General features: G+C 42.1%; 1 protein-coding gene across 1 annotated transcript in view; it reads right to left on the bottom strand.

Moving 5' to 3' along the window:
• LOC139712181 (LIM/homeobox protein Lhx5-like) overlaps positions 1–24,809 on the bottom strand; it is an 80,315-nt gene extending 55,506 nt beyond the window's left edge. The window contains exons 1-2 of the mRNA XM_071624023.1: positions 24,594–24,809; positions 7,107–7,306 (exon numbers count right to left, since the gene is read on the bottom strand). Of these exons, the coding sequence (XP_071480124.1) occupies positions 7,107–7,306; positions 24,594–24,766 (373 nt within the window). The 5' untranslated portion in view covers positions 24,767–24,809. The remainder of the gene's footprint in view (positions 1–7,106; positions 7,307–24,593) is intronic.
• Positions 24,810–26,995: the final 2,186 nt, after the last annotated feature.

The following is a 26,995-nucleotide window of genomic DNA, read 5'->3' as shown; positions in this document are numbered from 1 at the left end:
TATCATTTTTAGACGATTCTATCTGGATTTGCTTTTCCCCTCCACGAAAGCAACTTCTCTCCATATACCCGTTTCAAGATGCCCCAGCCCACCATGTAATACACAATTTTCACCTGCCTTTATTCTTCTCAATGTTTGTTTTATATCTGAAGTTACAATCGGAGTCAAAAATTAAAATAGAATTTGTTACAAATAGATCGTTAAAAGAATGTTGGACCATCATTTGATCTCTGATGCTATAGCTGGATGGTATCGAAACTATTGGCAATACCAGAAAGTATTTTGATTTCAACTTATCCACTCCCTCTGCGCTGTCGAGTTTCTTGTCTGTGGACCATCCCCGGCAACACGGCGAACCACACGCAGCGCGACAGGTATCTATAGTCTCTCTATTCAGACTCGGGCACGCGCGATTCGGCAGAGCTGCTGAATCAAAAGTAAGTAGTCACTTCGATTCCACGTTGGTCTGAAGTATGAATACTTTCCTATACTTTCAATATTATCTATCTTGGAGAAGGTTCCAAGATCGTAAGTGATAGATACCCCATCAAACAAACAAACAAACAAACAATCATAGTGAGGAGCCGCATCCCTTAAGGATGCTTGCCTCTTTACAGTCAGCTCATCGCCAAACTTCTTGAAAGAAGCTGAGGAACCTCGTCAGGATGATTACAACAGCAATGCAGTGACATATATTCAAGATGACTCCTTCACATCACACACAACTGCCACTCTCTCAGGAATGAATGTGGCACAAGCGAAAAGTGTGCAAAGATTTATCAGAGTGTCTTTCTACATTGGATTGTAATGGCGAAAATCAAACGACTTGAACGACACTGATTGCAGAAAATTGTGATAACAGTACTGTGCCATACCATGATCCCCCCCCCCCCCCGCTCCCCAACTCCCATCTCTTGTCATCTGTTGGTCTTCTTATCCAGTGACGAACATGCTCATTTTCTTATGAGGGTACGCTCACTCACTCACTGAGTGCTTTCCTTGAACGTGACAATGACTAATTAAATTACAGGATATCTCACACAAAACATAACCTCTTCAACATGTCGTCGATCATATACTTGCATCTCCTTCCTTTTCATCGTCATCTTTGTCTTCTACTCAGACTAGGTGGGAAGGCTTCTCTTCAAGTTATCTTCTCTTAAGACCAAGGAGGTACTAGGCGAGAGTAGTGCCTCCTTAGTAAGACAGAGATGCGGTGCGTCTACAGAGCCTCTACCTGGCTGCCTTTGAGGTTTAGGTTTTGCGGAGATTAAAAAAAAAATGTTTCTCATTGTGTTGATGACTGCCCGTCTGTGTATTTCATCCGCCGTCCCGTATCCCCCCCCCCCCCCCCCAACCTCCTTCCCCTCCTCTTCCTTCTCCTCTTCCTCCACCTACACAAGACTAACCGGGACGCCCCGCGGGCGAACCCCCGCTGCGAAGCCGGCTCGCGACAACCCTCGCGTCACCACTCTGCGCCCAACCTGTCGTCATCAATTCTCGACAACGGCCGATGACGACTTCGACGCGGGCCACCAAGTGGTGTTGGATGTCCTTGTGTTACGTCCATCCACCGATCTCCGCCTGTTCGCTTTCTTCTCCTCCTCCTCCTCCTCCTCCGCCGCCTTTCGGCTCGAGACGACGAACCCTCTTCAGACGAATCCGTGAATTTGTTAGTAATGACGGAGTAAGAGAAATCCGTGTAAACAATATAGACAATGGCCGAATAAGAAGAGATCACAGAGAAGGTGTCAATCTATTTGTTTCCTGTTTTGTCCCCTTATTCCAGGAAAAACACAACTGCATATTTACTCTATTCAGTGTTTTGGATTTTCTTGTGTGTCTATGGAATGGTTTGGCGTATCCTGTATACTCTTTAAAATAAAATGTTTGCTTTAAAGTGCGACTTTTCACAAGGGGAAGGGGAGTTTGACGAACTTAATCTCGGTCACATCGGTACTCAGCTTCTTCTTCTTCTTCTTCTTCTTCTTTTTCTTCTTCTTCTTCTTTAATACAGGCCCTGCTGTGTTGGGATCACCTTTAGTTTGTACTGAGGTATTTAACGAGGCTAGGGTTTGATTTGATTGGGATTCGCATGATGATGATGATGATGATGAGTCCATAGAGCACGCTATTAGCCCCTCCGTGAGTATTATGCACATCTATAGTTCATACAGGAATGTAGACATGAGAAACGTTTGGCACAACGATTTGCAGTACCAATAAAGTGAGTGTGCCAGCCCTTCAGCTCAACTCCACACTGCGTAGTTATATGAGTATACTTGGGACTGGCAAGGTATGGAGGCCACATGAATAATAATAAGACCAACACAAACGTATTTGCGCTAAAAGTGCAAGCAACCTCTCAGATTTTCTCCTTTTTCTTAGCCTGTATTCTTTTCCCAGTCCTGTTTTCTCCCGTTTATTCTCCGTCTTCTTTCTCCGGTTCTGTTTGCGCTCGACCCCGCTTCTCCACGCCGCTCCTATCTCACGCGAGCGGACGCTCGCCGTGCGTCGCAGCGAGGCGCACCGGCGGCCGTTTGATGTAGCGTTCCGATGTTTGGACAACGTGCACAACCAAACACTCGAGTGGCGTCTACGGGACACCAACCGTCCTGAACTTGGCGAACTCGTAACCTCTTTTCATACCCCGCCCTCCCCCACCCTTCATCTCCTCCTTCTTACCATCACACATGACACCCTCCTCCGATCGATTTCTCCGTTTCTCCTCGTGTTTTCTTGTCATTGATACACAATGAGAAACCCCTGCCATTGCCATATAGAGTACTAGGGAGTACTCGTTGAAATATAACAACTGTATAGGATATTATGTTTTTTCAGCTAGAAAGTTGTTCGTGAAGTTCCGACACTTCGAGTAAGCCCAAAACAAAGTTTGCGACACCTTTGCTACTACCAGTAAAGTTGATGATTACCTTCATCGGTTTTCGATTCTGAAAACGCGCCTCCGATTTGGGTCCAACACTTCAAGAAGCGGTCCATTGTCTCTACCATGCACAAATCGATTTGCTGTCAGGATCCAAGACGAGCCTGTTCGCACCTGTTGCGTGGCCTGGGCACCGTTTCCAGTAAAGTTGTCATTCCTGACAAGCTGTCAATCTCTGACAATTTCAGCAAAATCCTTGATTTTGATTGGCTGAGAAGCTCTGGTCACTGACTGTTACTATGGTGATTGTCAGAGACTGACAACTTATCAGGGCAGACAACTTTCATGAAGCGGTACCCTGGACAGCATTTTCTTTTCCAAGAAGCTTCGAAGCTCCTTAATTTTCTTTTCTAACCATGTCTCTGCGTACAGTATATACCATTCAACGCTGAGATGCGCCGAGGAAGCGAGTAAGATTTTACCTCAAATAATGATATATTACGAGTTTCTTTGTTTCTTTCTATCTTTTCTTCACACCTTTGAGTGTACCTGCTACCCAATTCCCTTGATTATCAAGCTTTCTCTCGAGTGAAATTGCGATAGGAAAGGTATACTTTTACCAAAAAAATGGCCTAATTTATGGAAACATGCAATGTAAAGATAACCATAGATATTCCAAGTAGAAAATCCCCCAGGGGGGAAAAAACAGTATCTGCAATGTATCATATCTTGCAGATACTACTTTTTTTCCTTGGGAGGGCAGATTTGATATTGAATATATTTGAAAGGCGTTGAAATAAAAGATAAAGAGTGTATTATATATCCGTCACAGTAGATCTGCCCAAAAATGCATTCACTACCTAGCTACCCCCCCCCCCCCCAAAAAAAATACCCACAAATCAGTGGATTTCAATTCAATCATGAAATCTGCAACAGGTGGCAAGCAATTATTATTACCCAACAATTACGAATATAAATACAAAAGAAATAGAAAATCTGTACGAAAATCTTTTCCATAAACCTCTTTCAAAAGCGCTACAGATAAGCAAGCAGTCGGAGACGCTATAGTGAAAATAGGTTATTGATAATATACATTAATTTTTCTTATCTCAAAATATTTGATTTTTTTATCAATTTGTCGGTGTGAACATTTTTTTTAAATTCCCAAAATGTGCATTTTTTCTTTGATGGAGCACTGCAAAGATGGAAAAAAAGAAGAAGAGAATTTGGGACATTCGTTGTAAGTGGGTTACACATATAGCATTGGCACACCGTTTGTTTGAGGCAGCACCGCGACTTTCCACACGGATACCATTATGTCCGGATTGTTGTGGCACAAATTTAAACAGCGCGGCTACACAAACATACAAAATCTCTGGCCAAGTGCAAGTTTGCTCAGCGACAAATACAAGGAAATAAAGCTTGTGAATGATTCTAATGATATAATGTTATTTTCAGTCCCTCTGTGTTCGTTCTGTAGTTTTCTTGCTCCTAGTCTTATGATTTCTTGTTGAGTCTTCTATTCTGAGATGCGTGTGTGTGTGTGTGTGTGTGAAGCCGAGATGTCCTTGTTTCACAATAGGTTTTTCCCCCGTGTTTACTAATCGTGTATGTTACTATTTGCCCGAAGAACACTGGAAACTAGCGGATCAAAAGTACACCCCAACCCCCGAGCGCGCCCTGGGTCAGATGGTGTCACAGTGAGCTGGCAGCCCGAACATTTCTGAACCTGCGCAAAAGGAGGAAGAAGTTTCTTTCTTTTCATGTGGATCTCGATCCCCTCTCGATCTCCCTTCCCCTCGCTATTTCTTTCTCTATCTCTCTTTCAATCTATCCTTCTACCAACACATCTGTCCATTCATCCTTCAATCTATTCTCCCCCTCCCCCTAGTCTCTTCCCCTCCCCTTCCCCCTCCCCCTCCCCCTTTCTCTCTAGCTCGTAGACACTGTTGTTATCACTATCATGACAGGTTGGTCTGATTTTTTTTTTTCCATCAGAAAGTCAGCCATATTCATGCAAATATGTGGCTGAAAATCAGCCGCCATAGAAAACTCTTTGTTGACATTTCCGTTTGGGCATGAATCTGTTTTTCAAGCAGAGAGCTCATGTGTGACGAAATAGGAGAAAACAACCGGTTTGGGATTTTTTTTTCTATATTCAAATGCTGCATGCCAGTGGAGTGTATATTTTTGACTTTTAAAGCTACCGAATCTATATATAACTGAAACAAATATGAATTCCGTTGACTCGAAGTTCAGGGAAGAGGATGTAGACAAATTGGATGTAAACATGAATACACAGATAAATACACGAACGCACACACACACACAAACACACATACCATAAAACTCACAAGATATTATTGTTTGATGCTACTGTCACCCTGGTTACAGTACTTTGTTCCTACAAACAAACAAACATCTGAGGGCGATATACTGACGGGGGGGGGGGGTCAAGGGGGGCTCTGGACTAAAATAGATGTTTTGGATTCCATGTGTCTGCATTGAAGGTCTGCATTTACAGAGAATATCATTATAACAATTATTATTCATACACGTGTATGAGCATGTACCCAGCGGGTTAGCAATATAAGTGAATAGTTACGATAAAAGCCATGAGAGTACATAACCATAACTGCTTTGCCGGTACAGGAGAAAACAGAGAATAACGGACAAACAGACACAGGAAGACACACATATACACATCACACACAGACACACACGCACGCGCACTCCAGAAAAAAAAAAGAAGCAAGATAAAGAGACGAAACAAAGGCAGATAGAGGAATGGCGGATCCCCGGCCTCGTGCTCGGCCACATTTGCCCCAAACCGGCGATCACTTATTGGGGAAGCCACCTCTTTCAGGCATCGCATTTTTTGATAAATGTTACAAATTTCTCTTCTATCATGTCCTTACACCGCCCATTGCTTCTCTCGATTGCTGGCGTTTGTGCGTGCCCAGCGTGCGTGCAATAGACACACAATGGCGAGCGGCACGCTCGTACCGACCGCCTCCGACTCAGGGCTATAACTCTCGTGATATGAAGACGGATTGCGGGCGGCTGCAGAGCGATCTACGCACGACTGTATACACATCGGAGGGGGCAAAAGAGGCGCGTGAAGTACAGACGATGTGAAATTGTTTGGTGCTCTTTTTTGTAAAGCAACAGAGAGACAGACAAAAAAAATGTGGTCAAACGCTATCTGGGTACATAGCTGGCGGACAGGCCCAAAGGGTATTCGTTCCGCTATCCGACAGTGTGGGAGAGAGATGCGTTCGATTTAAAGTGCAATGGTCTTACTAGAATGAAAAAAGAAAGTTTTTCTTTTTCTGTTTTTAGCAAGGGTGGGGTGTTGTACTCGGTATAGATAGGACAGTCAAAGAGAGAATGGAATAAAAAGATAATACCATTAGAGGAAGACGGAAAGAGAGCTTCAGAAGAAGAATGAATGAATAAAGGAATAGAAGGATAGATAGAGAGAAACATATAAAAAGAGAATTATAGAGAAAAAGAAAGACGCAGTTCAGGGTAAAGATCTTATTCACTGAATAGCTTGTCCGTTTCATTGACTGCTACGGGTTTTTTTTTCATACCGCCCATTAGATTTCTGCAAGAGCGTGATATTACTTTGTCGATATCTTGGTAGAGAGCAATATATCGTCAGCCACGTACCCACGGTATCGATTTGTAATTTATTAGTGTTACATAATGGTGATACTGCCGTTATGATAAGGAATTGGCGATTGATCAAAGGGAAAGGCGGAAACTTAAGAAGGTAACCAGCTCTATAGACAATCATGCACGCGTTTGTTGCTATGCTAATCATAAATGCACGTTCTTACAGAGCTTACGCAACGCATATCATTTCTAAATAAAAGACTAATTTCAAGGAGGTATCTGTTAGGAGTAATTTTATACAACACAATGTCCATCTTTCTCAGTAGCAAACATGACTTCCCTAGCAGAATTAAGGAAGCTTTCATTGCGAAATCTATAAGTCTGCAGAGTCGAAAAGAAAATTATGAAAATGATAAAAGTGTCCAAATATGGAACAAAGCATTAATGATGTGGGGTGCGCGAAACATGTGCGTTCGTGGGCGGGCGCGCGTGCAACGACTCCCTGAAACAGAGGCTATGGGGCCAAGATTCTTTCAACCATAATAACTTATTTATCGGAGATGGTTGACGTGGTAGTGAGAATATGAAACAAGAGACTTACGTTGGCACTTGGTGAGGTAGTCTTCTTTGCAGATGAACTGGTTCTCGTCGACCACGTAAAGCTCCTCGCCCGTGGAGAGCTGTTTCCGGCACACCATGCAGGTGAAACAGTTGAGATGGAATACTTTACTTCGCGCCCTCCTCACGAGGTCGCTGGGGAGGATGCCCTGCAGACAGCCCGCACACTTCGTGCCGTACCGCCTTGAATGAAAAAGAAAAATGACAATGACAATGATGATAATATTAATCGTCGCGATGATATGATAACAATGATCACAGCAACTGTAATCAAGATGATTACAGTTATAGATATGGCGTCTACATCTTATGGAACACAAACATACTCTACGATCACCATCATTACTTTCTATGACCATCAGCAATACATAATAATAACCATCATCACTTTCTATAGATGGATTCACTAGTGGCTGCATATATTGCAGAAGAAATGTGCTGTTACGCATTTCAATGTGATTTAGGGTTTTTTTTTTTGTTTTTAATCGGCACTAAATATCAAGAACGGTCATTGGCTGAAGCACGTCCCGTGGAATAGCGGACGAGAGAGAATGTCCATTTCCATCGGTATAAAATGCGTCGCTCTCTCTATTGCTCATCAGCCAATGAGAAGTACGGCATGAGAGCGAGAGGGTTAAACAAGCTCTGGTTCCGCCATTTTTGCGACTCCCTCATGCTCGGTCTCACGCACCAGTGCGCTGTCACAGCTATCAGATCTTCTAATCTCCTAACGAGATAATCACATGGACAATTCGAAGAGTTTACCCCCCCCCCCCCCATCATACAAACATACACACACACACACACACACACACACACATACACATTCTAATATTTACTAGCCATGATATATCCTGGGGAATACTGCATGTACAGAATGACGCCAAAAGACGCCATCCTCTTCGTCAATGACGCTGAGTTTCTTTGCTTATTGAGTGTTGCATACACGGCGAAGGATGAAAGTGTTATTTGTGTGTGTGTGTGTGTGTGTGTGTGTGTACATAGAAGACCCTGTGATGTACGATGTAGACCGACTAATGGAGATAATGTCTTGACACTGCAGTCTTGTGTGTTATAACGAGCGCGTTTAAGCGTCACACACTTCGTTACAGCCGAGCCTACCTCCCATTGTACACCACCGGACATACACATCACTTGAGAGGTCTCCTCTTTTGGTTCTAATCAAAACATCTCGTTTCGAGTTGTGATCACTTTTGTCTCAGTTGATGTTTTGTATCTGTTTTTTTTTTGTTGCTTTGTTTTGTTTTTCTGTTAAAATAAGAAACCACAAAATCTCTCTTTATAGACGATCTCACCAAAATCAGTCACATGGGAGAGATGCACATAGATAAAGCACTAAATCGATCAGCCATAGTAACTCCATCAGAAATACTTATACCGACAACCGCACGAGAAGAAAGCTTGATTTGCGACTTTGTCATCTCCATTTTTGTAAAGGTTAGAGTCATCAAGATTTTTCGGGAAATCTGCTCAACGTAAGAAACAACACAATTTTGGGGGGTTCAATGTCATGTTTTTGCTGAAGAATGGTTCTGCACTTTTCTGTCAGTTTTTCTCCTTGTTTTTGTGAATGAATGAATGTAGGCGATTTAGCGTGCACTGTATACACAACGAGGCTTTCCCCAAAATAACTGGGTCTTTGCAGGGAGATCCCCCCTCGTATTTTGCAGGATTTGCCGACAAAATGCCCCAGCTCTGGTGAAAATAATGACGGTGTTCGACTTAATGCAGACAAATGTATGAAGACGGTGATAAAAAGTGACGAAGCTCGTCACAGGCCGGAGTGCAACATCCGCCCCCCTTTGCACTGTCCATTCATGTTCAAAGTGTAGCGAACTTGGACGGAGCTGCGCGCGGTGATCAATTACAAGTATATCCGTTTATCGTGTTTAGCCAGCAAATAAAATAAAACCTACACCAAGTGTGCAGCGGAGAGACACAAGGGTATTAGAGCACGCTGCGAGTGCGCGCGCCCTGCATCGAGATGTAAATCATTTATCGTCTGGTGGAAACGTGGAGAAATATCGTTTTAAAGGAACGTGCGCGTCCTCCAACAATCTTAAATCCATTGACTTTCATGGCCAACACCGATTGTCGTTTGTGTCGAAAATCACTACTATTTTAGCATAACTCAACAAACGTTCCTACCACACATATAGGGTCTACACCCCCTCTCACAAACACACAGAAACATAAACATACAGCAAAAGATACCCATATGTCAAGATTGAACTTTACTTGACAGTGTCATTCACATACTTTCTGTTTTTTAACCGAGTGCAGCAGGATACAAATTGTGCTTTTGTGAAGGCGATTACTTCTCTCCACGAAGTTGTCATTTCTACCGCAGTATCTATGCTATTTAGGTCTACACTCTCCACCTCTCTATTGGTGCCAAACTAACATACTACAGCACTGACCCGTTGACGAAAAACAAAATTAAATGATACACACAGACAGATTAAAAGTACTGACAAAAATTATATTAGTTTATATTAGTTTAATTTGATTATGCATGGTGAGTGTGTGAATGTATCCCCTATCTCTTGTTCATCTTTACAGAACGAGGAGTGACTGCACACTCGACCAAACCTGGCTGCCATGAAGTGACACGATATCTTCTTTCTACTTCTTGATCAAGAATAAAAGGCTATAAAGCGTATAGCAGAAAATTGGTGCTGGGGTGCACCTCGACGTTATGGCGTGGTTTTTATTTCTGTTCTGCTTTATTCATGGAAAATTATCTGCTAGTTGGTGCAAAATGCAGCGAGAAGTGATGGGCAGGTGAAAGGTCACCAAAAGGACCATACACAATTCTCGTAGAGTTTGTTTAGAGGGTTGTCTGGAATAGGCGACGCGAGAGGGTGTCGTCATCCCGCAACGTAACGTCACCATACAAGGGCAGGGCAGCTTCGCGCCTTCTTCGCCCGACTTCTTCGCGGGTTAAAGATCAAATCCGCCATTTTTGACACAGAATCTCGACACTCACCGACCTATAGCTCTCCTGTGACTACAGTAATTCCTTCCGGGGTCATAACGATGGAATAACAAATAATATTTTAACTGCTTTGATTAGAGTCAAAATAGTGCTCACATGCTTGCACACAGATGTACACAAACAAATAAATAAACAAATGCACGCATTATGTGTTTTTATTACAGAGGGATATTGAATTTAAACACAACATTGCCTCACAAAATGGTATAAAAATAATACGTTCTATCTGTGCCTAGTGTGTCATAAAACCACATAAATACATGCTGAAGTTGAGAGAGACTTTACTGGAGTTAACCAGCAAACGCTTTTACTACTAGTTCCTTTTTGGGGTCATACTCTGTCAGCTACTGTAGATAACCACGGCTCCAAGCAACACACGGTACCTCGTCAATGGCATACATAGAGCCCATACGGGTACACGGTGTTAACAAATATTTCTCGCGCACACCAGAACAGACACGTCATTCAAACAAGAAAATATGATTTATTCTTTGTCAACAGAGAGAGCAGAAACACTAACAACAGCTCAAACGGGTGGCTGCCTCCGAAGCGACAAATCGCATTCAAACGAGCTCGGGTTTGTACGGCTGAAGTCGGGGTCGTTTTAGCACACAATAGCAGGGACCCCACTGCGCGTAAACACGCGTGAAAAATATCCGCCATATAAGTGCACACACGCGGCGGTTGGTGAGCGAAGTGGTGCTGCTTTGCGGACGGGTTTAGATATGGATATAGCGCCACAGCGAGGATTTCAAAACGGCACTTAAAGGAACCATACCCAGAAGGACTTCATTAAGCAAGCGACACACACCTAAAATCATCGGTATTATCTTTGAACAGACACTTAAGATAGCATTTGTGTTGAAAAAAAGAAGGGGGGGGGCTGTCGATAATAGAAGAAATCCACGAGCACTATGTATTACGACACTGAGTCACCGCTTGCAGCAAGAAAATACATAGACATAATGGTGAGCGATACGCGGCCGACGCATCGTGTGCAAACGTATCGAAATTCTCATGAATTTTAGAGTGTGCCCATGGGCGCACAATTACAATCCGGATTTAAACAAAACGATTTTGTGTAATGGAAGACAGAAAAAGGGAAACGGAGGCCCTGTACCTCTTCGCGTATTGCAATGCGTCCACTTTGACGATCCTGATTTTTATTGTGTGCAATAACGTTATTAATCCAAGTTTAAACGAATACCTTATCAGGCCCGACGGCGGGATGGGGGGTAGCTGGTGGCGGGATCGTGTCGATGCGAAAAGACACGAACTCCTCTTCATCTCAGACTCTCAGAACTATCTCCTCTTTTTTTTCGGCAACAAGCCGATAGACTGTCATAATGGATTAACGTTTCCCATGGTGTGTTGCCCTCAGTGCTGATATGCATAATGATTTTTCTTACAGAACGGGAATGAGAAGGAAATGACATATCCGGCATTCGCGCCAACATTGTTCTGCATTTAGCACGAGGGGAGAGGAAACGCAGGCTTTGGTGGCGGGCTCTCGTGTAATGAATTTCGTGACAGCTGTTGCTGCTGCACGTTTCGCCCTTGTCGTATGTCGTCCTCCGTTCGGCATAGGGACACGGTGAAGGAGGACTAGAGTTTGGAACAAAATTACACTTCTTGAAAAGTACAGTGCTTTTTCTTGTCGAGCAATTGACCCTAGCTATACAGACCTGATTTGTATACAGGCCTACTGGATCGTCGCTTTACACCGTATGTATTGGCATCCCAAGGCTGCACGGCATTGATACGTAAACATTTCTGATAGGCATAAGCATATAAAGATATAAACAGACGTGGGGGGGGGGGAAACAGTAAGATATAAGCTGGTTGACCTCTGAAAAGTCACAATAAGCTACACTTCACACTTGTTTCAATATCGCCCACCAACACATTACATTCCTCCATGGTCCTTCAGAAGAATGGGTGATAAAAAGCCGCCACCAACTTCCTCACGACATCATCTTGATATCCCAAGAATACCGATCAAAGGCGCCCTGCATTCAGTACTGCATATAATCCAGTATAAGTCACTGTAATATGTGATTGTATAGAATCTCTCTATGTACAAGAGCCGCATGACGACGAATACAGATGAGCACTCTCTGAGAGTGCTACACATTATTTTGTAACATCTGAGTTTATGCATCTACACTTTAACTGTTTTCTTGAAAGGATGAAGTCATACCGATTCACCTAAAAATACCGAAAATCCGAGTTCCATAACGCCGCAGCAAACATTGTTACGACTTTGTATAACTGGACATAACGGGAGTACAAAAAACAAACAAACAAACAAACAAAACCGGTTGGCTACCGGGGATTAGTAACGTAACCTGTTCCTTCAACGCATCGTTTAGACTCGTTTTAAGACGAAAATACCGGAATAATGTTATTTATATGTTACAATGCATGAGCGTTGTCCAATTGGGGCCTTGCCTGTGCGGAACCAACAAAGGTGTTTCATTTCAATAAGAAGGTTATACACAATTGTGACAAAAGGTTATCTTTAGTGAATCACCAACACATCCAACTGGCTCACTATTTGATGGAGTAATTTGGTTTTAGAGAGACTTATAATTGGCGACAGTTATCACGCGATAACGAAAAGGGATTCCTATAGGATTCTAAGCCCCAGTGATGCATTAAATCAGGTCAGAAAGTCGGATGTTATGTACATTTCTTATGGGCGTTTTATCGCGAAGAAAGAGCTGGAAATAACCAGAGAATCAAATACTATGCCCTTTTCTCCTTGCAATAAATTCTTTCTATTTTGCTTTTTGAATGTCTTCAGCTACTCTTTGTAACCTTGTTTCTAAAACCTACTCCGCTGACCACGCTGAAGGATGAATATAGTGAAAGATATTTTGATCCCACCCCCCCCCCCTCCAAAAAAAAAAAAAAAAAGAGTCTGTTCTTCGAACAATGCGTTTGGCTTTATAGTAGCAGTGGTTACCCAAGCCTGTAAGTGATGTTACCTCGCGAAGCAAAGGAAGTGCACTGGGACGAATCGAGAGAAAAAGATGGGGGGGGGGGGGTTGGGAGAGAGGGAATGGAGAAAATGGAGAAGAGGAAGAGAAGGAGAGGGATAGATAGAATGAAGGGCTGATGGATGAAAGTATACAGAAGTACTGTTTTTCACTTGCGTTCTTGAATGTAATGATACCATAAAGCAGAACAGATTATCTGCTGGTTTGGGGGGAGGGGGAGGAGGAGGTGGAAAAGAAAAGTCTGGTGCCATTTTGTGGTGGCGTTCGGTAGGTTGGTGGTCATAATGGGACGGGTAGAGAAGAGGAGGGGTGAACGAATAGGGGTAAAAGGGGTAAAAGTATTCCATCGATTTGAGAAGTGTGAGAGATATGATACAGTTGGTGATTTAGGGAGGGAAAGGAAGATGATCGTGAAGGGGTTTGAGATTGACATGCAGGGAGGGAGAGAATGATGACCAATTCAAGCATAAATCGTGTAATAAGGTGTTGAAATACAAAGGATGATTAAATCTTTGAGTCGCTGTATGCTATGACGTCCAAATAGAATTCGTACACATATCACCTACAGATATCAATATTCTTCATTCACTACGTCATAATTAGTCAACACCAACAATCGAATCAGATGACGGAAACACATTTAAAAGAGATGAAATGTATTGATAGCTATTTGACATGCTTGATGACTGAGATTAGGGCAGTAATTCGAAATTTGCAATGTGGTAGCTGCACACAACCACACGCACACATACACACATACATACATATATACATACATACAACCATGTAGCTCCTTGTGTACAACAAATCTACAAGTTATAAACCACCAATGTGGGTGTGATTCGAAATAACGCTCATCTATCACGACGCATTTTGTATATCATATACAAACCGGACGGTAACCTGAGTACCTTCATTTCAGTAATCGCACGAAAGCGGTAAACACACGGGACATTGTCACTTAACTATCTCGGGGATATACATGCATAAATAAATATAAGCATCAGAGGAAAAAACAGGGGAAAAGAAAGGGCTGCCTCAAAGACCAAATTTGAAGGAACGCCTTCCCTGACAATCACGACCTACGCCTAATAGGGCCAACAGCGAATAACGCTTTTTTCGAGGGGCTAGGGAGTGTCATAGATACTACACCATCGTGAGGTGGAACGAAATCCGACACCGGAGCGCATGTCTCTTTCTTAATCCACATCTTTCCTGGTTTTAAATGCTAAACGCGCCTTTCTGTCTCTGGCTCTATTTGCTATTTCCATCTTTCTCACTTTTTCTCCGACTTTCTCCCACTCTTCTTTTCCCTCTCATATTCACTCTTTCTTTCTCGCAACACATTAACAGAATTGCTTCTCTAAAACGCCCCAACAAGAGAAGAACATGAGGAAGAGGAGGAGGATTTTTCCCTCCTTTTTTTTCCAAGGCATCTCTTGATATTAGAGGTGTAATGATTTGATGGGCAATATCGCCATGAGATGCGACGGGGAAATTGGAAAGCCAAACAGGAAGGTAAATTTGATATGTCGTCTGCGTTGAGGGGGAATCGTCAATCCCGCCTAAAATGCACGCGTTGAATGGCGGGAACGCCAGGAAACGAATGTGCTCCAACGACCAGCAGAAAACAAGCCCGGAGACACAAACCCATTTTGGCTCGAACAAACCCTGCTCCACTCTCCCCTTTGCTCAAATCTCACTCTTGGAAACAAAAATAGCCACGACTGCCTCAAAATGCACAGCTCTCGAATTCGAGTTATTTTAGCCTAAAATTGTCAAAGACACATCGACGAGCAGTGTTTACTCAGTCTAAAAAACTCACTCTACTAAAACAACTATACTTTACACACTACGATATCCTCACCATCGGTCATAAGTGGAGTAATAAAATCAGTGTTTAAACTTCAAACCACTTAACCCTCTTCAAGATGAGCCAATATTTATCACAATGTTATGAATTACGTACTTCACAACACAGAAACTGTTAATCATTGTTTAATTATAATCGTTAACAATTACGGTTTGTATCAAACTGATATACAAACAGGAACCTTTATACAGTAGATTTTGTTCAGTAAAAAGCTACAAAGAACGAAAAAAAAAGAGACACTTGTTGATATGAAGATAGGTGATTGTTTGAATTCTTAAATTTCTTAATAATCCATAAGAAAACGCATGTTACTCCTTTGCAAAAATGCATTTGTCAGTTTTCCACTTCAGTATTATACCTGACTGACAGACTTACACAGAATGCCACAGCTGAGCCAAGTCATTTGAATAAGGACTATTTGCATATAGAAGACACACTGTGATGTTATCTCGACGCACACATTGTGTACCACGTCAATTACATCATTATTTCTATAAACAAAAAGAAGAATGCAATGTGTACGCCCTATCCGATAAATCATTCGTGCAAATGAGTTTAATTCATGTACATTCTGTTTGTCATCATGCATATTGAATGAATGCGTTGACGCATCATTGACTTGCGATATACTAAAATCAAACCTTCCTCTACCAACATTTGCTGATCAGAAACCAGATAGTGTGCTGACATCGTTGCATAAACCTTAACGAAAAAAAAAATCATATTAAGTGCAGCAAATTCGACTTCATTTAGATATCAACAGTAACACAGCCTTTTCTTGCATCCACATTTAGTACATCTTGTTTACCTCGCAAGTTCCAGCTCTCAATACTTGACAACACGCAGAAACTACACTGTGTTTCACACATCTAGACATTCATGCGGTAACTCAATGGCATATCAGCCACTATAGTTGTAGTATCCATCTTTTCATCTGTAAAACAGTAAAATGCAATCAAGAAGTTTCACATACAGTCATTGTATACCCCTTTGTGCGAATATCTGTGCGAGTTTGTGCGTATGTGTGCTGACGATTTCTTGTTGTTTTTGTGTAGCCGTATACTTTCTCTCTGTTTGAGAAATATAGCAGCGTCGCCGACAACACCTGAACTTATTTAACCTTTGACCAAACTTTCCAGGTATGAATGCCACCCTTTGGGAGCAGAGAAACAAAACTTGTACGCTATACTTTCTAGTAGGAGAGTTCGATATTTGCAAATGCTCAAATGGGTGATTTGGGTGTGCAGTGAGAGATGGTTCAGTCGCTTTGACAAACACGTCTGCTAGTGTCCTTACTTCGTTCATTTCGAAATACAGATATTATACGTTGTCCTTGAAAGATTCTTATTTCCAGTGAATCTTTCACGAGTCTTTGGAATAAGCGATGAAACAAAGGCAACGGCTGAATGACGATTACAGATAATACTGTGATAAGAATGCTATGTCCCTCTGGATGTTAGTATGCCAATTCTAATTATCGTCCTTTTCTTCACATCTCACACTATATACCTTCCATAGTAACGTGATTGTAAAATTATCCCTGCCGGCGTGTCTTGCACACAAAACGTTGCTCATTTCACTTCTTCTAAATTGCAATGATACTGCCTCCATGACTATACTGCACCCTAGATATTATGTAGACACTGTAGGTGGTACACTATATTCGTGTATACGCCTCCAACATCCAGAGACAAAATATTGCCAACCTGCTCGTCCAACTAAAAACGAATATAATTTTTATAACCTTATAAGGAAAGAATACCACGCATTTGACGTCATGACGGTACAGACGAATTGCGTTGTAAAATTAATCTTTATCAATGGTAAGTGTATGCAAGATGGTAGCATGAATAACCTTTATCGAAAAGTAATGTAAGATGTTAAAGTGTTACTTTTTTGTTGTTACCATGACAAAGTGTGCATTGATTCTTTTTTTTATATATGTCATTCGTGCACATACTTTATATTGTATTCGAAGAAAATGTCCTTATCAGATGAATGACAGTCAAATCGACAACTTGTACCGCTTTGAATTATGTTTTCTTTTTCTTCTTTGATGATGGAAACAAATAAACTATTGAATTGAATTGAAATTGAAATTGAATTGAAGATGTGTCAGTCAATGTATAAAGGGAAAAAATGTATAAAAATATGATCTCGTGGCAAGACTCCTGTGAAAAGAATGACGGTTTGTAAGGTGCAAGATACATGCAATTGCTGCCGTCAAGGAAGTAAGGCCTGGGAAAGATGGAATGAAGAAGGAAGGATAGGGAGAAGGAGATGGAGGAAGAGGAGCTCGAAAGGGAAGGGTGGAGAGGATGTCGCACGTCAGGGAGGGCGCTGTCGCGTTTCACGAACGGATATAACCACAGTGGAAAGCGATTACTTGGGTGACGCCAACCAGAGGCAAAAAGACCGGGCTGGTGTAATATCTATAGCCTGATATATTTTCTGTTAAATGCAGCTATACAATCGGTAACTCAGCTCTTTGCGTGTCGAACCGCTTTCTGATATTCTCAAGTCTCAGCAATGTCGCTCGCCATCCTGCTCAAACAACATGTCTGAACTTATTTGACCTTTACTCGCCTTCTCGTAACATTCGAAGCCGAGATTTTTTTTTTTTTCACAGTAAATTACGCACAGCATTACTAGATAGATATCACACAGAGTCACAGATACAGATTACTACTGGATGAGGAGTTAAATATAACATATGGCATTCAGTGTTGCTACTTGTTAGCAAGTTATATAGTATGCCATAGACTCCTATCGCGCCTGACTTGTACAAAAGAACTCACTTACCCTCCCCCTCCCTTTAGATACAAAAAACGCGGTATGAAACTTCTCTTTTTTGTGCAAATAGATGGGCATTGTCGTAAATCCCGTCAAACAAACAGCGCCTTCCTTATGTGAGTCAACACAAAGGAAAATATGGCACAGTAACACACTTCACCCTCGTAAAAAGTGCACCCCAGTTGGTGGAAATGTTTGCCCACCCCTCAAAAAGAGCCTGACTCGATAGAGTGTGTCTCAAGTAAATAGCAAAGTGACTATTATCAGTATCCAAGTTGTTGCATTAGCTCCTTCTTCCATTATTTTTTTTTCTTCCGCATCGTCGTCTAAATTTGACTTAAATTTGAATGGGCAATACACTAATACAGGAAGGCAATGTTGCAATATGGCGTCGTGGGTTTGCACGCCGTGGTGTTGAATTGGGAGCTATGGTATGACAGTCGACTGTGAAACACAAGCAAGACTATGCGGTGGACTCGGGGAAAGTGCTCCCTTGGTGCTTCCCCGTGATAACTTGTCCATCGTGTTCATTTTCTAACATTTTTTGTCCACGGAAACCGCCTGATCCACACCTCTCATCTACCTTGCCCCCCCCCCCCCAACCTTCTATCTGTGCACCTATCCACCCATCTATGATCAGCAATCTATCTACATCTATCTATCTATCTATCTATCGATATTTCTGTTATTGATCGCGTTCTAATGACATATATCAAGATGGCTAATTTTGGCATTGCCCATTCATTTCGGTAAGTTCAATGACCAACAAAACTTGCAAGACTATGTCCTATTTTAATCGAGTACATGTTAATTAATGTGCTATTATATGGATTATAGAAGGGAAATAAGGGTGGAGGTGGAAAAAGGTATTTCCTTCAACCAGGTCATATGACCTCATTCAGCATTTTATCATTCAAGCTGTCTTTTCCACTTATACAACTTTTTGCTATTGATAGAAATATAGTTCATATCTCACGCACTCGTGGAAATATAACTAGATTAGATGTCAGAATGCTTCCTGGATTATTCGTTTCGTATCCTGAGCAAATAAAACAATTTCTTGTCTATGCGTGTGTGCATGTGTGTACAATTTGTACAAGAGAGAAGGATGGGGGGGGGGGGGGGAGGAGGAGAAAGAGAGGTAGAGAAAGACAAGATACACAAAACGCACGTGACCTTTTGGGGCTCCATTGATCTATGAAGGATGGATGCATATAGCCAGTCATTTCCCACGAAACGGCTGTATGCACACAGATCACATCTGCCCCAGAGGCGTTACCCCGTGCTCGTCACCCATCCCCGATTGTCATACATGTCGACTGGCAGATGACGTCTAGCTCCAAATGGGAGGCATGCTATCCTGTGATAAATTATAAGGATGAAGGAAGGGGAGAAAAGGGAGGAGGACGACGAGGAGGAGGAGGAGGTGGAAGGAGGAGGTTGAGGTTTGGTCTGCTTTCAAGCATATGCACGAAATAATTTCCTCGCGTTCAATACACCTCCAGAAGAGAACAATATCTTCTTGGCCATCGACCAAGCAGAGTGTATTTATCTGCGATCAAAGTGTACCATAACGCGTCGTCTTGGACGCATGGAAAATGTACAAGACAAGACGTGACGAATAAAATCGTGCTCCTTGTAACTTATGGGTATAGAATAGACCCTTCATAACCGACAGCATGAGTTGTGTACGCCCGCGTCTTGAACCATCGTGCATCCAACATAATACTCGCGCTAACCGACACCAAACTGGAGTTGACCGCAAAAGAAGAAAGAGTACAAACGAACATTCCCTCCTCAAAACGACCAATAGGTTACACGCTGTGTGGAGATGACCAGTCTCCTCTGACCGTGATGGTGGGAGGTCCCGGTCTAGTCACAATACGTGCACAACCATCTCCTCCGTTACGCAGATCATTATTAGCGAACATCTTTCTACACTCACCTCGTTCACTTTTCGGCTCTTTTGATCCCAAAGAAAGAGAGAGTGAAAAGAAAGAAAGGGGAGGGGGTGAGAAATTCGTTCCAAACACTATTGATCTCTAAGATAATGACACGTCTGCGGTGACGGGTGCTAAATATTTAATGATGTATGTTTATTTGTGCCTTATAGGCTGTTGCAGGAGACGTGACCAAACGAGCGGCAAATTGAATCATTAATAAGGCTATAAATACGTAAAGGAGTCGTGGGTTACTCGGGTTGGTAAACCTCCGATTCTATTACCATTCATTAATATACACAGAGAGGATATCAGTAGAGAGACAACACTCGACTCTGTCGCTTTCATAAATGTGTTTAAACAGCTCACATTAGCCTTGCACAATAACTCCATGACACCGTATGGAGTGATAAACCTGTTAAAACTGGAACAACTTAAAGATTTATGGTCTTTTTTTTCTAAAAATACACGATATTCTAATTGAAATAAAAGTAAAGTGTTTCAATAGAGGTATTAATGATTAAGATCTAGCTATGTATGTATATAATACGCGGACATGAAAATTGTAGATATTAAAAAAAGTAATGTATACATTACTTTTTCATCATTATATATACTTTTTTTAGTTTTGTTTTTCATGTCGTTGATTTACTTCCATCAAATCCCCAAACACCTCTGTGAAGAAGAATCGACCAGCAGATAGGCTGATTATGCATCAATAAACTTTGTTCGTGCATGTCCATTTCGTCGAAACGTATGCACGCGAGAGGAGCTGACTTTTGTAAGATTTGGTTATGAGAAGTATTCTCTCCAAGATGTTGCAGCAGAAAAAAAAAGTATTAGCCTGAAATTAATAATTTGATGTATGACAATACAAACGAGACGGACGAATCGAACAGTCCAGATTAACGTACATCGCCCGTGGCAAATATGTATAGAACTTTTGCGTATACATCGGAATTTCGTGACTCTGTAATCTTCAAATTGATACCATGAATAGGTACAACTCTCATTGCAAATTGTTCCTGAATATAATGTAAACTAAAGATGCTGTGAGTACAAGATGACAGATAGAGAGTACACAAGCATAACATTATGATTGTTTTAGGTGCATGCTCGTCCATCACTTTTTCTCCTCTCGTACTGGGAGCACAAATTGTAAGCACAGAGCTTGCAAGGCGGGACATTTTACGCTCATTAATTACAACCAGCGAGTGCAATCACGACATGCTGCTATATGTACGAGTGAGTAAGGAGGGTGGCGTTGGTTATTTGATAAGTACAGGCCCCGAAAGACAAGTGCCCTACAGACAAACCTATCAATTAGTGGCTGATTAGCGACCATCAACGCACTGCGTGCCCGCCACAACAATTACGATGCACGGTGTGGGTATAGACGATACACACATGTTGGGAATGCAGAAAACGCTCACCTCATCACCAGACTGTGGTTCCCTCTCTTCCCCCTCCGTCGCTCTTCTACTGCTGAGGCAGACAGACACCGGTGTGAAACTTTACGACAACCCGATGGAATATGTTTCCTTATATTGCAGTTATCACGCGCCTCCATCTCTAGCATGTCTAGTAGGCAACGGCAATACACGCCAGAATTTGAAATGACCCGCAACTCTCCATACTTGTTGTCATTGGTCACAGCTATGAAAATTCCACATTTTAATCACTCATTGATGTGAATTTGTTTCACTCATATAGACGGAAATAAAAAAAAAACACAACAAAATATTGAAATAGACGATAGGTACATGCTCATAGAAGTTATTCATTTTGATTCACATGAGTGAGAAAGTGCTAGAAATACGGTTAGAATGTAACAACAACAATGAGACAAGGATCTTGGACATGATGCCCAGGCTGTATGCTGCTTAATAAATGCCTTTCTTCATTATCTCACGATTATAGTCATATGTTTGAGAAGAGAGAGAGTTATCAGGGAGATCGACAGATTGATATTTTTCCACGTTTGTCGTAGGCAAGAGCAATGCCTTCGCAAATGCGGTGTCTACAATATTGTTAACCCAGGTATGTTGACAACTCCATTGAAAGCCGAAACATGGAAAACGAAAAATTAACCTAAGTGTACCAAATGAGGTTTACTGCCAGTGTATAACAACACAACCCAGTTTGTGACAAACAGCCCAGCTGGTTGGATTTAATAAGTCATTAATTTCATCCAATTCGGTGATGCAAAATGTTCGATTGCCATTCCATTTTGGGAGAAAAGTAAAATCTATGGACTTTTTTCGCTAGTGGAATGAAATCATAAATACAACCTGACTGTTTATTCACAAAGTTGACTAGGAAAACTAATTATATCACGTACAACAAAACTGCTGAACATTGGGCAAACTAATTACATTATGCCGTGACTGTCACTGGAATGGATGATGACATATTTTATCATCCTCATTAAAATGACATCCATACATGGTATTATGTCTTCCAGCAAATCATTCATCACATACTTTCAAATCAGTTTAGAATAGATTTTCTATATCCTGCATACCACTATGAGGTATGAAGAGCATTATCAACTGTCAGATTTCCACAACATATAGACACTTATCATTCATGAACATTGCTACTACTGTATCAGTACCCATCTATGAAATAAAAAGAACCCTCAAAACTACAAATTACACATTGAATATTAGATAATGTGTCATTCATATTACTACACTCTGAAAAAGCTATCGCACGAATGTAACAAGCGCATTTTCGAATTATTGATGAATTAGTGTAATTGAAACGGATTAAGAATTAATTTAGTAGATTCCGGTGCTAGCGTTTGTAATTTCGCGCATCGCATAGCTGTAGATGTACTATATTAGATGCTTCAAAACGGGTAAATACGATTATAACAGGTACAAAACTTTAAGGGTTGGACGATAATAATTTGAACTCGTTTGCGTGATAGGACATGTTTGCGTTTCATTAAAATTTCATTAGCGTGGAAATCAAACGAGGTTGGGCATACTCGATTTTACCGAGAACTTAACGATTGTCAATCATGTAAACATTAGAATGCATTCGACTTATCTACAGGTTCCCATCCAAGGCTTCGCCTCTTGAGGTTATTTTAGATTTGCATTTGTCTCAAATAAGATAGAAACATCACTATGAATGATGCTGATATATCAACTCTTGATGTACAAGTTTTCACAGTGTATGAAGCGTACTGAATAAGTGACACGTATGAGAATAAACGTATAGTTTTTCAGAAGTGTGGAAAGCTGATCTTTGCATATTGAAAAGGCACGCAAAGTCATTGGCTCTAATCGGCGACAATTGCACTCTCCTTATACAACAGCGAGTTGGGTTTCTATTCGTCACTAGAAGAGATTTAATCCAAGCGTTGCGTTAAACCTCATATGGGGGTAACAATGTTGCGTAACAAAGCTACTGTTGTTGCGTGCTTCGTATTGTTTCTTCATCACCACGTCTACTAAACCCAGCTGAGTGAATTGAAAGACGGCTCGAAAGGCGTAGCGTTTGGGAGATACAACCATGGAGTTTTAGTGTTCAGTGGCAACTTAAGATCATTCAATCTGTCACACAGGAAATGCCATAGTAGCATATAGACAAACAAACATTTGCAAAATGTACATCCAAAACACAATTGACAGAGGGGTAAGAGTTGACCTCAGTGCATCATACAATGGACCCTACCATGATCATACGAAGAGGCTGCTCAGATAGGAGAGGCTTGGCTTGGTAGCGTGAACGTTCTCTGAACTATCTATTATAGTTCTGTAATAGCAAAGTTTGCATACAGCATTGGTCATTGACAGTAAACTCATACAAATCCTTGTAAATAACACATATTGCTGGATATTGTAATTCTGTCGATTGTTAATTTTATCAAATGCCGGAACCAGTTTGTGATGATGGTCTCTATAGTTTTACAATAAATTATGTTAGCAACATCCCCCACTTGCCTATTATGGGGCTGGATGAGAAGTGTCGGGATGGGTACTCCCGCCTATCAAGACGTTTTATCCTGGGCCCAGGAAAGCACATATGTTGTTATCAAACCACATTCACGCGGATTCCAAGCCCTGTTTGGTACTCCAAACAGGAAGAGAGCGTAGAGGCCATTTTCGTCTCTTCTTGTTTATTGCATATTGATAAGATATCTTGTTATCAGAAAAACCGGCCCGCTTACTGTAATGCGGACAGGGGCTTTGCGTGACACGGTTTGCTGTTTTCTCTCCAATTACCGGAGATTTTGAGGTGTTGATAAATCAAACAACCATCGTCCGTTTGAAATTCGCCGATTTTAAAACGCAGTGGCACTTCAAGACGCGAGAGAGGGCTAACTTTTTTTCTTACATTATCTTGACAGTTATGTATTGGATATGTAAAAGAATGTTGGCAGTATCACACTACTACTCAACGAAATAAGAGTCACAGGAAAACTGCATGACTAAGCAACATGTGGAGACATTTGTTATTAAATCATATTGTATCTGATGCAGTAACTTATTTGAGTGAGAAAGCATATAACTATGATTTCATCAATTATAATATAGAAGCTTATATTGTTAACCCTTATCACTGAGCCACTCTGAATCTCCAACAGGAGATGTGACATATATTCTACTTAGGGGAAATATTTTTTATTATTGTTCCCCGTAACGGAGTACTGCGAGATTATTTTCTCGATCTCCTTACAGATTATTTGTTTGCTCTTATTTTCATCATGTCAGTACATCACAACAGAACACACGATGTAATAGGGATGGCCTTTGCAACGTTCTCAATGGACTTGAACTCGTTGAAAATAACAAAAATCAGAGGGACTAGCAAAGGAAAGTTGGCTTACCTGAAGAAGTCGTTTTTGCAGAAGAGTTTCCCCTCCCTCGAGAAGCACTTTTCCGTGAGTTTGGCCTTGCACTCGCAGCACTGCACGCACTTGACGTGCCACGGCCGGTCCAGCACGTTGAGCAGGAAACGGTCGAGAATGGGCCGCTCGCAGCCCGCGCAAACCTGCACCATTTTCGGCGACCAGTCGGCCTTGTCCTGCGCCGGCTGTATTCCAGTAATAGTAGGAATGGTGCCGGTCTTTGTTCACTCACTTTGAACGATAAGAATTTCTTCTATTTTCCCCTTCTTCTCGTATCTTGATGATTATCAAGGCTGATCGATGTGTTCACTTCCGTTTTTCTCCAGTCTCCGTTTATTTCCTCAGGCAAGTGTGTAGCAAGCAGTCTTTCTGCCCGAACGCCCCGTCGCTACAAGGCATGAAGGCCACTGACGATAGTCAACTGGTATGGTATGGGCTGTTCCAACCAGCTCGTCCGTACGGGAAGGTGCGATGCCTATATCCACCCGCTTCACCGACACGGAGCCCGCTGTGCGTACGGGGATGTGTCGGCGCGTCGACGAGAGAAGAAACGTGCCGTTACACAGTAAAACTCATTTCATGTCCACTCGAATTTGGCAAAAAGTATGTCGCCTGGTGTTCTACCTCCTCGCCCTTTTTCGGTTGGCCTCACCAACCTTGCTGTCGGATTCCTCGCTTAGAAGTTCACCGTTGAGATTTTTTTTTTATGACTTACATGTGCCATGCACTTGAGAAGGCGACAATCGCACAGCGGGTGCACGCTTGTTTCAGCGTGATTTCTGCGACGTGGTTAGACGGTACCTAGCGGGCGTTTGCTCTGAGCGTGAAGCCGAAGAGCCCGGCGACCTCGGCAGAGGGCAGCTCGCTGTGTAGAACCCAATCTTTTGAGTTTATCTTTAGTAAGAGTAAATCTGGCATACACGCCACAGCTGTGAATTTTCTCCCCTCAAGTTGTGGACCACCAAACTGATATGCTCCGTCTGCAGGTAAAAGATTGTCCCCAGTAGGCCTTCAGTAGTTGGACACTTTGAAGGGACCTCTCTCATTAAAAGTCGTCCATTGGAAATGTGTTGACATTATTGTATCACAGAGTGGCAATGTTATTGTTTACAGTAACCATCGCTAACAAGTCGAAATTTCATGGAGTTCCCGTGAGATCTTCTCCTCAAATGATTATCTCGAAACTGAAGTTGTTCTCAGTTACATGGAGCAAATGACGTTGTTTTTCTGAAGAGGAGATGACAGGCTGAACCCAGTATAGTTGCAGAACAACATTTCTTGCATGTGTGTTCAGCTAGCAGCTGACCGCCATGTGTCTGTGAGACCGGATTGCTTGTAAGATTATATCTCGCCGATCCCCCCTACACGCCAAAAAAACACGCCGGTGCGACGGAGTCGAATGCACAAGACGGTGGCGCTGTGGTCGCACAAGCCGTCGCGTCAAGCCCAACCACTTATGTGTCACTTCGACACGGTCATAGCCAAAATATTCAGCTATAGATACAATATTACTCGTCTGCGTCCCTGTGTGACTTGCTGATGCACATACACAAACCAACAACAGGGAGGGAAAAAACAAAATTATTCAGAGGAGAGACACACGGGGGGAAAAAGTTCATCTAAACGCTCTTACTCTGCGATCACAATAGATGCCTATCATTTTCAATGGCAGCCAATGAGATCCCCGCACTTTCTGGCCGGCGTTCTTTGTGCTATGCTACGCGCCTGACAAGGCGTGTCGAGTACTGGCCAATGGCGACCCGCAAAGAACCTTCGGAGCTCCGCCCCCTATGATAATTTCACACAAGAGTGAGGACTGCACACTTACGCCTTGCTTGCTGTAAAAACAAGCAAGAAATCGTACACGCACTTATATAAATGGCGATAGCGAAAAATATCGTTATTTTCACCCTAATAATATTCGTTTCTTCACGTGCACGCGAGTCTTCAAAACCTCCCCCACTCTCCCTCTCTCTCTCCCTTGCCCTCTCTTCATCTGTCCTCTCCCTCTCTCTCTCTCTCCCTAGCAGTTTACTTCTTTGAAACCAAGACTATGAGTTATCTTCTTGTAGAGACTAACTAAACCCCCTCCTTTCCGTACATGGTGTTGATCCCAAGTAACAGAGTGATGTTACAGAACAGCACCTTTTCTTTTAAACCAAACTCCATGTCTTCAGTGATCCATAGAGCGTCTTATTGATCCGGGATGCACCGAATCCCTTAGCCTGGTGTCAATGCTCTCAAATTTGTAAACAAAAGAAGGAGGGGAGATGTAAATAATAGGATAAGACACGCTTGTACACACAGAAGCCACAATCGCGTTGGAGATCACGAGTTTTCAATTGTTTCTATTTTTGCGCTTTTCTTAAGAGACAAAGAGA

The sequence above is a fragment of the Diadema antillarum genome, unplaced genomic scaffold, assembly GCF_040938485.1.
Source record: "Diadema antillarum isolate AM-2024a unplaced genomic scaffold, OU_Dant_1.0 scf00000040, whole genome shotgun sequence".
Taxonomy (NCBI): domain Eukaryota; kingdom Metazoa; phylum Echinodermata; class Echinoidea; order Diadematoida; family Diadematidae; genus Diadema; species Diadema antillarum.
The sequence above is the reverse complement of the archived record's forward strand: the minus strand, read 5'-3'. Positions and strand labels throughout refer to the sequence as shown.